This window comes from Nymphalis io, chromosome 26 (assembly GCF_905147045.1).
Source record: "Nymphalis io chromosome 26, ilAglIoxx1.1, whole genome shotgun sequence".
Lineage (NCBI taxonomy): Eukaryota > Metazoa > Arthropoda > Insecta > Lepidoptera > Nymphalidae > Nymphalis > Nymphalis io.
Window position 1 is genome coordinate 1,071,795 of NC_065913.1, and position 14,121 is coordinate 1,085,915.

Below are 14,121 nucleotides of genomic sequence, written 5' to 3' on the forward strand. Positions count from 1 at the left end.
CTCTAATATATTTCTCGATCGATATTTTTAATGAATATCAATTTTTCATCTCAGTGAATTTATGTTAGTAATTTAACACAAGTTACTTTCGTGATCATTTTAAACATAAAAATCTTACCACAGATGAGCCAGAGAACATAACGGTCACCCCGAGCGTCGTGTCAGTTATCGAAAACGAAATACCGGCGAAAGTTGTCTGCTCAGCCAAGTAAGTTCATATTTTAAGCATTGTACTAGAGGCCTGTCCTACTCTGTCCTGTCCTGTCAACTCATGGGACTGTCCTAAGTCGGTTTGATTAAAGTTATTGAGAGTTTTTGTCAAGAAATACGCCGTAACAGCTTGGATTTAACTAGAAGTGTTTTACTTTCATGGATCGATTTGTACCTAAAGCCATAGTTCCTGCGCTCGACCGTCATTAAATAATATTATAAATACCAAAATGCGTTTGTTTATTTGTACATCTTTGACGGAGGATAACGGAACGTTGTCATAATATAGTTTATGATATAGTGTTTGTACTTCAGCAAAAATACACGTAAACAAAGCAGGGAAAAACGTATGATATAAAACGCTGAACGTGCACTGCAGCGGCTTTCCGATGCCGAGCTACTCGTGGCGGCGCGAGCGCGCGTCGAAGGGCGCGGCGCGCGCGCACAACGCGAGCGCGGCGCTGTCGGCCGCCAACACGCTGCTGCTGCCCGCTGCCACGCGCGCGCACGCCGGCCGCTACGTGTGCGAAGCTTACAACCGCCACGGCGCCGTCAACACCACCGTGCTGCTGGACGTCATGTGTGAGTATTGCTGTGTGACTTTATGAAGTTTCGAACTTAAACTTTCCATGTACTTCAATTACCTTAAAGTGCTACTTTATAAATCACTACTACTACTACACTACACTACTACTACTGGTGGTAGTGCTTTGTGCAAGCTCGTCTGGGTAGGTACCACCCACTCATCAGATATTCTACCGCAAAACAGAAGTACTTGGTATGTTGTGTTCCGGTTTGAAAGGTGAGTGAGCCAGTGTAATTACAGGCACAAGGGACATAACATCTTAATTCCCAAGGTTGGTGGCGCATCGGTGATGTCTTTGGGCGATGGTGAACATCTACCATCAGGTGGCCGTTATGCCCGTTCGCCTTCCTATTCTATAAAAAAAAACACTCACTGCTGCAAACATCATGTTTGGTAGACGCTCCTATTATACAACCTCTATGTCCAAGCGTCTTGGATCGCTTAACTAACGAATTTGTTTCAGTTATACCGGAATGTGGAATAAAGCAAATAGAAATGGAGGGCGATCAAGTGTTAGTCTGCACGGCGCACGCTAATCCTTCTGAGGTAAGTTTGTATTAATATCTGAAATATAATTATAATACTCAAGCGCCGCAAATATTCACATTTATCCAACGGATATAAATTTGCGGGGCTGGGGTTTGAAACATCGGGTCCATGGTCGTCCGATAAAATAAAATCATAAAAGATATTTCTAAGAAACTGGCTCACACTTCTGGGTGATCCAAGAGTTGGCGCTTATTTAGCCCAAAGGCTGAGTCTAGCGGTGCAGAGAAGCAATAGTGCCAGCGTTTTGGGTACAATGCCACAGGACAATCTTTTAGACGGCGTGTTCTTGCTATAAATTTGTAATGTGTATTTTGTTTTTTTTTTTATTTTATTTTGTATATTTTAAAAATGTCTGTACGTAGTTTCAACAAATAAATATATTATAAGATACAATATTATATAGATTATAAAAAATCAGCATTCATTGATGTCCATGAGGATAAATAATAATTGAATTCTATTTAATTATATAATTTAACTGTTGAAAAAGAGATTTAATTAAGTCTTGGTAATATTATTAAATTAATCTTGGTATATAATTCGGTGGTAATTTTCAATTAAATTTAATCTTTTAAAACTACTTCAAAAGTGCTCGCAAAGGCCTACTAGAATAAAGTTTAACTGTTGAAAAAGAGATTTAATTAAGTCTTGGTAATATTATTAAATTAATCTTGGTATATAATTCGGTGGTAATTTTCAATTAAATTTAATCTTTTAAAACTACTTCAAAAGTGCTCGCAAAGGCCTACTAGAATAAAGTATACTTTGATTTGATTCGATTTGAAAAACAATCATATTACTCAATGTAATTACAAGTACGAGGGATGTAACGTCTTAGAGTCCGTCGTTGGTTATGCATTGACATTGTCATGTATTCATAATCACATTACTCACACATATGGCCCATTTATCTGTCAGTCCTATTACAATATTAACTCATTTTATATTATCAATCTTTCATAAGCGATATGTGTCGTTGTGTCTTGTCTAAATTTACATCATCTATATTTACAGTGACTTGCTCACGACTCACATTAGAATCATAGTGATGCAATGCATAGTTCTGTTTAGAGTGCGTGAGTAGTTCTTAACTTGGAAAACATTGGAAAAATTGTCGAGATTTATTGGGATCGCATCGTGTAACATGCTCTGAAAGAAACAATGAGTGAATTTATAAGGTGATAAAGTACGTGACTTCATATGGTTCGTAGGTGTCGTTCTCGTGGAAGTTGAAGAACGACAACGACAGTCTATCTGATGAGAAGATCTGGCAGAGCGGCGCGCAGAGCTTCCTGCGTCTGAGCACGCGCGTGTCCGTATACCGGACATACCTGTGCGTGGCCAACAACAGTGTCGGCGTGTCCCGGCCTTGTGAGCGTGACGTCATGGGTAAGGACTGCTTTGAAATTTTGAGACTGACGTTAAATCAAGGTTGCTTTGATTTTGCAATATATAATTTGGATCTAATGTTATTTAAGAAATAAAAAGGAATTTATAATATTAACGTTCGTTTCTTTTCCTGATAGTTTCAAATTTAAATGTATTAATTGTAAGCAACAGTTATTGTTGCAAATAGAGCAATCCAACTTCTAGAGCTTCATACATTACTTCTCAGACCTGATGTGTTACTTTCGGAACTGGTAGTAGATTTTTGACAATCAATAAGTAAGCGTAATGCTTCTATATTGAATAAAATGTTGTTTTCGACTTTGCTATGAATTCTATGGTCCATTCTAGTATTGTTATTAAGTGGTTAGCTGATTTTTTAATAAGTACTTTTGTCCTGCAGCCAACTTGGAAAGCTACAGTGAGTATGATTATAAATAAAATGAAAGAAAACATATTAGAATTTATTTAATTGAACCTCATCTTCAAAACCTAGCAAACAACAAAAATGTCGTTTCAAAACATTCCCTTTAATTATCTTACAAATAAAACTTAGTTGCTAAAAACTATGAAATAAAGAATTAAGATTAAAATTCATATCGCTAGTCAGCGCGTATACCGTTGAGCTATTTAAAGTCTCATTGAACCTTTACAGATATATTACCATTTTAAAAAGTACCAGGAGTTGATCTCTTTTCAAAGAATTACCTGTATTCTCAATTTGTCCTTATTTTGAGCATTAATTTTGAAGTACGAGTGAGACGACAATATCCCAAGAAATCAGTTACAAATCCGAGATTTTCTCTAGGCTATTTACACCTTTAACATAACTTATTCATAACATCACATATAAATCAATTTTAAATTCTTATTTGTCTCCAATCAGGTACAAAAGTATGGTGGCGTGACCAACAGAAATTGATGTTGATCGGTGGTATCGCGCTTGCCGTCCTCGTGGTGACTGTCGTGCTCTGCGTACTCATCATATGCATCTGTCGCAGGATGCGCGCCAAGTCCAAATGTGAGTTCACTTTCTTTATAGTAAATGCTTCTTTAGTTATCTTGACCTGAAAACAAAACGATTGATTGATACGTATATAACGAATGATTGAAAGCTTTTAAATTAATTTTATAGTTTTATACATTTTTCTTTCTAATAAGAATTTTATTTGTTAATTTGATTATTATAATTGAAAGAAGTGTCTCTCAAATTCCAATCAAGTTTTCTTCAAAAATATTTCGAACTGACAGAATCGTTTTGTGGTCGAGTCTATTTAACTACAATTAATTGTTGTTGTTGTTATATCATTGTTGTTTGTTTTTTTCTATAACTCATTGTTTTAATAAATAACAATAATTAAATACGATTTTATATATCTGTGTGATTGTTGTTGATGTTACTGATATTTGTTTTTTTTTATTTGTTTTCGTGGTTGCCGCCCTCTTAAACACTAAACACGGAATACTAACATAATCATAGATAATAACCCCGTCGAACTCGAAGAGAGAGAAAAGTAAGTGTACATCAAATGTCGTATTTATTTGTGAATGTTTAATTTTATCCCCGCTAATAGATAATTACTATAATGTACGCATAACCAAAACTATTTCATTATTTCTTTTGGTTGTATGTTCATTGTGTTATGTTTCTTATATATCCATATTATCATTCAATATAATCTTATGTTTTATAATATATTTAATATCCGATATAATCATATATTATGTTCTTTCCTCAGAATTAAAACACATATATGTATATGTAGTTAAATATATTTTAGTAGTGTAGTATTAACGTTGTGTCGTATTATATTTTAGATACTGAAGTTCTTTCTTTGTAATTAAAATTTTCAGCCACGCCATTGGTCCGAGCAGATTCTTGGCACACATTGTCAATGCCTCCGTCAAGGTCACCTCTAATAGTGCCCGCACTTCGCTCTTAGTCTAGTCGTGGTCAAGGACAAACAAGGTCGCTGATCGTACGCTTCGATTTTTCTTGACCAAGTTTTGAGAAACTTTTAATAAGCCAAGAAATTTTGAATCGCACGACACCGTTTGAGTTTTCGGCTGTATTTAGCTAAATGCTTGGACCAACGGCCTTTTTTAGAACCCTTTTAGGGCTTCCTAACATCCATAATTTTATAACGAAGCATGTTTTTATCGATGATACTATACAAATTAACACAGTTTTGTTAGGATTTACGTCATTGTATAATTTCTTATTCCTGCGTAGGTTCCTAACCGCTCTAACACCAGATGTTTTGAGACTGACGACAATAAATACTTCAGGTATACATAACTAACAAATATTTATATTCTTCATAGATGGAGAATGCTTTCTTATTGTTTACTGCTATGTTTATTTCGAACTATTGCATTACAGCCGTTTCGTGTTTAATGGGAATTGTGTGTTTTTGTAGATATTAAAATGAATGTAGTTTATTGAAAAGTTTTATCACTGCATGGATATTTCGGAAAGCATTCTTCTTGTTTTTATTTATGTATTTTCTTCGTACTATTTATTTTATAACTATTTATCTATTTATTGTATGTTATGTATTTTCATTATAAATATATATATTATCATTATATAAATATTTTATATAAATAATACTGTATTCTGATTCAGATATTTATTAACATGATTTAAAATGCGAGGACTTTTACAAATAACATTTTTTGTGGACTTTCTAAAACCAGAATACAGTAGTAAATTTTTTTGTATCAATTTATCATATCATAGTATATCATCTCAATCCCCTAACAAAATTTTGTTTTTATGTTTTTTTTAAACAGTCCGGATGGTAGCTGTCTAAACGAAGTGTCTATAGCTCAATCTATTATATCGCAAGCTTTACCCGCTTTATCACCGCGTTTAAATTTATCATTCAATACCAAATCACCAGATAGAACTAGACTAGTCGAATCACAGAGCTACCCTCATAACTTAGAAATGACAATCAAAGAAAGGTCAAATAATTTACAAACTACTGTCATACAATCAGAATCAAATGACGAAACTATTCAGAGTAACAAAGAAACTGAAATAGAAAATTCTGAAAATCAGAATTCTGAACCTAAAATCGATACAAATAAGGTTCAAACTGTAGTGACGCCTAATAAATGGCCTTTGAAACCAGGTGTTTTAGTACATGTCAATTCTAATCATACGCTCAGTCCGAAAAATCAAGCAAGATTACATAATAGGACACAAACAGATAATAATACTGAAGAAACTAACTTGGGATTATTAGAAAGAAATAGAAATGAAGAAAACAGGGTAACACCTAAGCCAGAGTATTCTAAAAAGGCTGGGAAACCTAAAAAAAATACACAGAAGGTCGTTACAGGAATTTTAAAAACATTTAGACGCAAAAGTGACTCATCTGACGATGAAAGTGGAAAATATAAGAAAATTAATAAATCAAATAAAAGAGCCGTATCACTAGTAAATTTAAACAAAAGCTGTGGACCTAAAAGAAGTATTCGATCTTTTTTTCTAAGTGAAACACCAAACGTGATTGTCACTGAAGGAGGTAGATATCATATCAATGATTTAACGGTATATCACGGCCGTGTGAGATTATATTTATATTGATATTTAAATCACTCATTGTTAAACAATATTGTTGAACAATTATATAATTTTTATTTCTTTATTAGGCATATTTCCTTTATTATTTCAACGTTTATTTTCCTGTTTCATACTTACAAATATCATCTCATACATGATAACACATCACTTTCAGAATATATTTAACGCACCGCTTTCTTCACTTTCAATTTCAATCACGAGTAAAGTTTAATTTTGTTATAAATAAACGCACAAAAATACTTTAACAGGTTATTTAAATATGCATCGTAACAGCATGTGAATGTCCTACTGCTGGGCTAAAGCCTCTTCTCCCTTTTTGAGAAGGCTTAGAGCTTATTCCTTATTATTAAATATTCATGGCCTTACCTATTTTTTATATTGCTTATGTTTTTTGCATTTTTTATTATTTGTTCATCGTTTTGATTGCATGTTTTTAGTTGTATCGTTTAAAAGACCTGATAGAATTTGCACAACGAATAATAAAACTGAACCGATTAAAGAACCACCGAGAGTTACAAGAAAACGAAAGAAACCTGGCGACAGTGAGTAAATGCATGTCTTATCACGCTTTACTTAACTTAATTGTTATTTTATAATGTGCTTGAGTCAAATCTTGAAGATTTAAACACTTATGATAATATATATTTTTTGTACGACCAGAATTAATAAATGTTAAAAATAACTATTAGCTTGTTGTAAATAAATTTTTTTCCGTTTATATGATTAACAAAGAAGGTCCCAACTTTTGAATACTTGTTTAAAAAATATTTTCTGAAGCTAGAACTGAAGAATAGTTCTTTATTTATATTTTTTCATACAATTTCAGGCCCACCTACGAATGGCGTAGATAATGCAGCAAACGGTAACTTAGGAACGGAAAACCCCGGTCTCTACGAGAACCTGCCGTTCCACGGTCTCCAACAACCTCCTAATAAAGTAAGTTAAGAAAAATTACCAAATCAACGGAATGTTTAGATTAAAAACTACCACACATAAGAAAGAAAAAAATCGTTACTTCATTTTAAATGTGTCATAATAGTAATGCTTTAATTGTGTTTAATAATAATAATAATAAAAAGTTTAATGTCTAGAATATAGGTAAATAAATGAAGCTTTTTTTTCTTTCTATTACTTAAACTAAGAAATCTTATTTGTTTCCTATTTTTTTCTTTAATTTATTAACTCATCATTTCAATGTTAAGCGTTATGTGATGTAAAATTATTTTGTTTTCTGCTTTTTCTATTAATTTGCATTTGGTTTTTTTTCATGTTTTGTTTTGGCATGAATAACAGCCTGTACAAGCGATCCAACCTAGAGTTGTAGAAACTAACCAAAGAACAACGAAAGGGATTGAAGCCTTACAAAAACAATTGACAACGAATCCATCATTTGCACCACGAATCGTATGTCCACCATTCGTACAGAATTCAATAAGTTATCCTATAACCCCTTCCAATACGCAATATCAGTATGGAATACCAGTATTATCACCGATACAGCAAATGTATCCCTTGCACCAAACAGTATTACTAAATCCATACTTACCACCGATGCCATCATCGTATTTGAAGCAGTTTCCAACGATAGAAGAGGAAACGATTGAACAGGACAGAAAAAAATTTAGCTCATTGAACACAAGAAATTTAAAATCGAAACCACCTAAATTTCAGTCAATGAGAATCGTAAGGAAGAGGAATATAGAAAGGTTTTACCCTAACACAGAATATGGAGAAAATTTCACCGAAATCAACAATAACAAGAACACTTCAGATTCAGACAATGATAAAATAGACACCGAAGATAATATTTATGAAAATTTTCCTTCGCTCCTTAAAATAAATTCTAATATTAGTGGCGTAGAACACTTTGAAAACCTCACAGACTCTATTCAAATTTGCGAGGAAAGTATGAATCAAATTAGCGATTCAACTTCATCTTTAAATAGACCCATCCCAGCTCCGAGAACAAAACTATCACCATTGAAATATCCGACAAAATCTGATCATGTATATGTTAATTTATCGATGCCACTAATAAAAACTGGTTATACTAAATCACTTGATACAGTCGACGCACCTATGAGACCATCGAAATCAGAAGAAAACGTATCAAAGCCAAGAATTCAAGGAAATGAAAATAAAAATGCTTTAATTATTCCAAAAAGAACGCTTAGTCTAAAAAATATAACTGATGAAAATTTAGACGAAGAACAAGATGAAAAAGACAAAGAGAAAATACCAACGAAGCCCAATATAATTGGAGCTACGCCTAAAAGGACCACGCCAATTATGTTACCGTCTACGTCGTTGGTCAAGTCTGTCGTAAGTCAGTTAAACGAGCAAGGGATAAACCGAGCTAAACTACCAAAAAAACAAGTAATAGTACCAAATAAAACTTTACAAATACCAAAATTATCGGAAAAACCGATACCAAAAAGAACTATAGTACAACGTAGTAATTCTGTACAAATTAGTTTACCAAATGATAGTGAGATCGTTCAGGTATAAGCGCTTTGTATGTTTTCATTTTTTCTTTCATTTATCACTTCATATAACATACTAGTTGTTTAACATACTAACATAACTAACCTCTCATTTCCAGAATACTAATATACTACAGCAGCAATATCTTCAGAAAAGGAATCATTTCACAAATCTTAGTTCGAAAGGAAAAAATAAGAAAAATTTCCAAATACCATTACAAAAACATCACAGCTTTTGCTATTTTCAACCTATAAGAGTAGATAAGAGAATTCCTGTAGATCAAGAGCGCTCCTACAACAACACGATAGGTCCAATGATATACCAGCCTCCTGAAACTCAATATTACACGAAAACACTAAATAGAACCCGGGAAAAGCATAGTCAGAAATTAAATAGATTAAAAAAATCCGAAAGCCTCAGAGAAAAGCTATCATGCGTAGGAGTATATGATAACTACGAGAAACCTAACTACCCGGAACCGGACTATAACGATTCAGAAAGGAAATCATACTTGCATCTTCTCAAAGGGAACTACATATCAAATTCAACGAGAAACTTAGGTCCCGAACACAATTACAACACGAACTTCAACACAGTGGGCACGAAAGACGAACGGCCTAAACATAAAAAATTAGTTTACGCAGATTTAGCTTTAGGTAATCATAATTTAAAATTTAAGAATACAGTCAATTCAAATAGACATTTATACGATACGTATACTATAGCCAACGTCGATAATCCTAATAAAGATACTAACAGTAGTTATAAGAGTAACGTATCGAGTAGCCAAAGAAAAAGTAGTCAACAGAGAAGCGACTATGCGACTCTGAAGTTCAATGAAATCGACGTTTAGAGGTAAGTAAATGATCAATTATTATATACTAACTAACAGTGTAACTAATGATTTTTTGTTTAACTTATTTAAAATTTGATTGAAAATTATAAAGTTTTTAAATGAATCCCGTCTGTCGTTCAGCAGATTTTTTGAATGTATAATTTAGTTATTCTCGAGTATACAAAACGAAAGCATGACTTAAAATCCAATCTTTATCGCTTCTGGCGCAATAATGTTCGCACTAATCTCGTATTTCTTGTGCAAGTTTTATTGTTTTCTTAAAAATTTTACTCAATCAGTATTCGGATTACGTCTCATTTACAAGTTGTTGAGAAGAAATTTTTGGAAGTATCTGTCATATATTCCATTCTCCTATATATTGAAGCGAAATCATAGCACCTGATAGCACTTGGTAGGGCTTTGTGGAATTCCATCTGTGTGAGTACCATTCCTTAACATATATATCCCACCGCCAGACAGCAATACTTATTATTTATTTAATGCACAAGCATATTACAGTCGTAAGGTTTAATGAGAAGTTTTTGTAAGGGTTTATTTTTCACATCGAAGCCTTAATAACAAAGTCCTTTCATTTGATCAAAAATTAGTTTTAAAATAGTTCAGAACATTAAATAAAAAACTTTTAAAATTCAGCACATTTGCAAAAATATATCATTTGCGAATTGATTTTACATAATAAAATATTTATCACGAAAATTGTTACTCAAAAATTTTAATTGAAAAAGATCAATTGTTTTCTTAAGCTTTAGGAAAAATTGCAGGTTAATTTCTTATCATTTCGTTTTGTCATCCCCACTCTTAAAATTTAACACCTAATTAGGGGGGGGGGGCGTCGGTAAATAAGAATAATCTTTTAAAATTATTAATATCTAAGCATGTAAATTGTGAGGTGAAATTTGTCTTTCTGTTTATAGGAACGCTTTGCCAAGAGCGACACGTACATTTTTTAAAAAAGGTAATTTTTTAATCATTCTCTAATAGTAATTAACGCTATGCCAGCTATATCTAATTATATATATTATATGTATATATGTACTCTTAATCACATAGCTTCGCGGTGGTATTACTAATGTACCGTTTTCAAAAATAAATATAATATTTTAATTGATTTATATATATACTGACTGACAATATATAATATTGGATATCTATATATTATTCTGTCTTTATGTATAAAATATCTGGCTGTAATACGCTCCACCTAATAATTAATATATTCCTTTTTCACATTTTAAATTGTTTGAATATTCCAATCAACTGAATAACTAATTACAAACAAAATTCTGCTGAATAAGAGACGCATATCAGAATTACTTTGAAAATAAAATAAAATCACTTGTCAATCACTCAATCAACTGAATCAACACAAAGCCAAAACCACTGAGTCTAGAAAGTAGAAATTTGAAACAAGTTTATTTTGTACTTGTGAACTTTAAGAGTTCCTACATAAAATTGAAATTACGATAAAATTCAAATGTAACTTTGTATGAATTTTCTATCATTATATGTGTAGAATATTATATTATTATTATACCGAGATGGCCTAGTAGTTAGAACGCGTGAATCTTAACCGATGATCGTGAGAATTTTCATGTGCTTAATTTGTGTTTATAATTCATCTCGTGCTTGACGGTCAAGGAAAACATCGTGAGGAAACCTACGTTGTCCAGTTTAACTGGTGGTCGGGCTTTAAGCAAGATTGTCTGGGTAGGTACCACTCACTCATCAGATATTCTATCTCAAAGCAGCAGTACTTTATATTGTTGTGTTTCGCTTTGAACGGTGAGAGAGTCGGCGTAATTAGGCACAAGGGACATAACATCTTAGTTCCCAAGGTTGGTGGCGCATTGGCGATGTAAGCGATGTTCGTCCGCCTACCTATACTATAAAAAAAAGATCGTAAACACTCTTCAGTATTCATTATGTTTTTATGTATTATATTATAAATAAAAAAAACATTTAGTGTTTATTTATAATATCACAAAGCGCAAGGAATGTGTGAATATTAGGTGTATTATCAACAATTGTTATTGCTACGTTACGTTTAAAAGGGTGAGTGAGCCAGTGTACATGCACAAGGGACATAACATCTTTGATCTCAGCTTGAATATTTGCACTAGTACTAGTAGTAGTGGTAGACAAGTAAAATCACTTACCGTGAGGTGGTAATCACCGGTCGGCCGTCCTAAGTTAATATTAAAAAAGATTCCATACATACTTTACTACTATAAACTTGAACTTATTTAAGTTATTTAGCGAGTGATTAATTAAACACTGATCTCTTTCTCTTATGTAATCTTAATAATGACGGAAGAGAGCGAAATCAGTTTTAACTAAACAGCTAAGCAAAGTATATAAGTAAGACCGCAAATTATATATAAATATAATCAGACTATACTCCGTGCCAAAGAAATGATCCACCTATTTCATTATAATCAATAATCCGTAATGTATATATTTTTACAGCCTTTCAGAATAGAAGATCAGTTCATATACGCAGATGCTGATATGAAAGATTACGGGCCAATCAACTATAAAGCAGCTTCAATTTACGCCCAAATGAAAAAAGTCAAAAACCAACAGAAATTACAGGAAGCTTACGAGAAAGAACATCCCGAAGATGACATGCTATGATCTTTATAACAAATAAATCTTATATAAACGTCTGGAAATATTATGTGTTAAATAATTAGTCAAATATTAGGTAATTACAAATTTGTATTTCATCTTGACCAACAAATCGATAGTTATACTATTTATGTATTCTTCAATTGTTTAAATAATAACACAAATTATTTCAAATACATTTTGCCTAAAAATAACACTGGAAATGATGATTCGTATGTATCAAGACTGTTTATAAACGAATATTGAATCAACAATGAAAAATATGACCCCCACTATGTACAGATTACTCGGTGTTGTAAATAATGTAGTTATCTCGTATACTTTAATGTCACACAATTCCAAGAATCGACACATAATTTGATTTTGTTTACAACACAAATGTCTAGTGAATTTTTATTTCTAACTTTGTTACTTATAGATGTGGATTAAAAAAAAATATTTTAATGAATTTCACTTTTGTTTTCATTTAAGATTTTTTTTAGATTGCATAGAAGTGACTTTAAACTGAAAGCAGAAAAAAATAGGATAACTCAAATACGCAATTTAATTATTATTTTTTAACTTAATATTGTTTTTTTTAATCACATCTCTAACTTACAAATTCTCCACCAGCCTAGAAAAGCTTCAGTAGTGAACACGGCTAGTTTTATCACCGTCCGTCCAAACGGGAATTCTGGAAACCTAGTTGAGTTTAGCTAAACCCATTTCTGTAAAAAAATTAGTGTAAAATATACTTAAACGTATAGTTAAAAGTTTCTATCTCATAAGTAGAGTGCGCGATAGTCGCACAACGGAACGTAGAAGAGTTCACGGTTGCGTTTATACGATATAATGGCCCGTAGAGTAATTGGCATTTATTTTTATGATCGCCTTGAATTTTTGTTAATTTACATTTGTAATAAGCTATGACTTAAATCTCTCTATCAGAAAAAAAAACAAAATTTACTTTTTTTACATATATTTATGGACTAAGGATCTTTGTATATTATTTATTCTAAAGTAGTTTTTTTTTTTAAGTACACAAAGAATGTATGTATACATGTATGTACAGTTCGAAATTTGAAATTAATTCTGAAACGCTGTAACACAATAAATGTTGGCATGTTTTCTGATAGAGAGTCTTCATTATAGTTTTAATCTAATTTTGTTCGGTTTGAACATTTTGTGAGACTTAACATTTTTTTATTTATTTATTGTACTAATGTAAATAAAAATGTAAGTGGAATTTTTGTACATGTTTATACTTTTTGGTATCGTTATTGTTTTTTTCTTAACAAAATTTGTGTTTTAATTCCATTTTCAATTTTAACAGTTGTTTTTTAAACCACAGCACACTAGTTGATAAGTATTAAGAGAGACGGATTGAATTCGACAGTTAAAAAAAATAGTGTTCGAATTGTAAATTCAAATGTAAAAGATTAATTCCAGTTGAAAATAATTTGAAATTAAAAATCGTTCTAAATTTAAATTTTAATAAATAAATGTCAAATTCAATCCGCATTGCGAATCTAGGTGAAAATAAAACGTAACAGATTTTGTACATAATGAAACTTGTTAAAATATTGTCAGATAGTATTAATAAATAATTTATGGATTTTGTTATATTGTTTCATTTTAAGAACTTGTTCCATTTTAAAATAAATCCTCATTTAATTTTTGCTCGAAATGTCTATTTAAAAATTATTATTTGCTTTATTAGTTAAATTTAAACTATTTTTTATTATGGCAATCCACAATGAACAAGAACAAAAACTTCAAGGAAATCTGGTGAAGTGTTATAATATTTAAATTATAATATATAAAGTAATAAAAACCATGTCTGTTGAA

At 31.8% G+C, this 14,121-nt stretch overlaps 1 protein-coding gene across 4 annotated transcripts in view; it reads left to right on the forward strand.

Annotated features, from left to right (window-relative positions):
* LOC126778426 (hemicentin-1) overlaps positions 1–13,893 on the forward strand; it is a 448,643-nt gene extending 434,750 nt beyond the window's left edge. The window contains exons 19-28 of one of the 4 annotated variants that reach the window (XM_050501936.1): positions 124–208; positions 590–792; positions 1,260–1,342; positions 2,557–2,734; positions 3,618–3,752; positions 4,212–4,245; positions 5,528–6,267; positions 6,764–6,868; positions 7,153–7,262; positions 12,133–13,893. In XM_050501936.1, coding sequence (XP_050357893.1) covers positions 124–208; positions 590–792; positions 1,260–1,342; positions 2,557–2,734; positions 3,618–3,752; positions 4,212–4,245; positions 5,528–6,267; positions 6,764–6,868; positions 7,153–7,262; positions 12,133–12,300 — 1,841 coding nt within the window. In that variant the 3' untranslated portion in view covers positions 12,301–13,893. Of the gene's footprint in view, positions 1–123; positions 209–589; positions 793–1,259; positions 1,343–2,556; positions 2,735–3,617; positions 3,753–4,211; positions 4,246–4,585; positions 4,701–5,527; positions 6,268–6,763; positions 6,869–7,152; positions 7,263–10,580; positions 10,622–12,132 lie in introns of all 4 variants that reach the window. The other 3 variants (XR_007670140.1, XM_050501938.1, XM_050501937.1) reach the window with 3 other exon arrangements.
* The last annotated feature ends 228 nt before the right edge of the window (positions 13,894–14,121 follow it).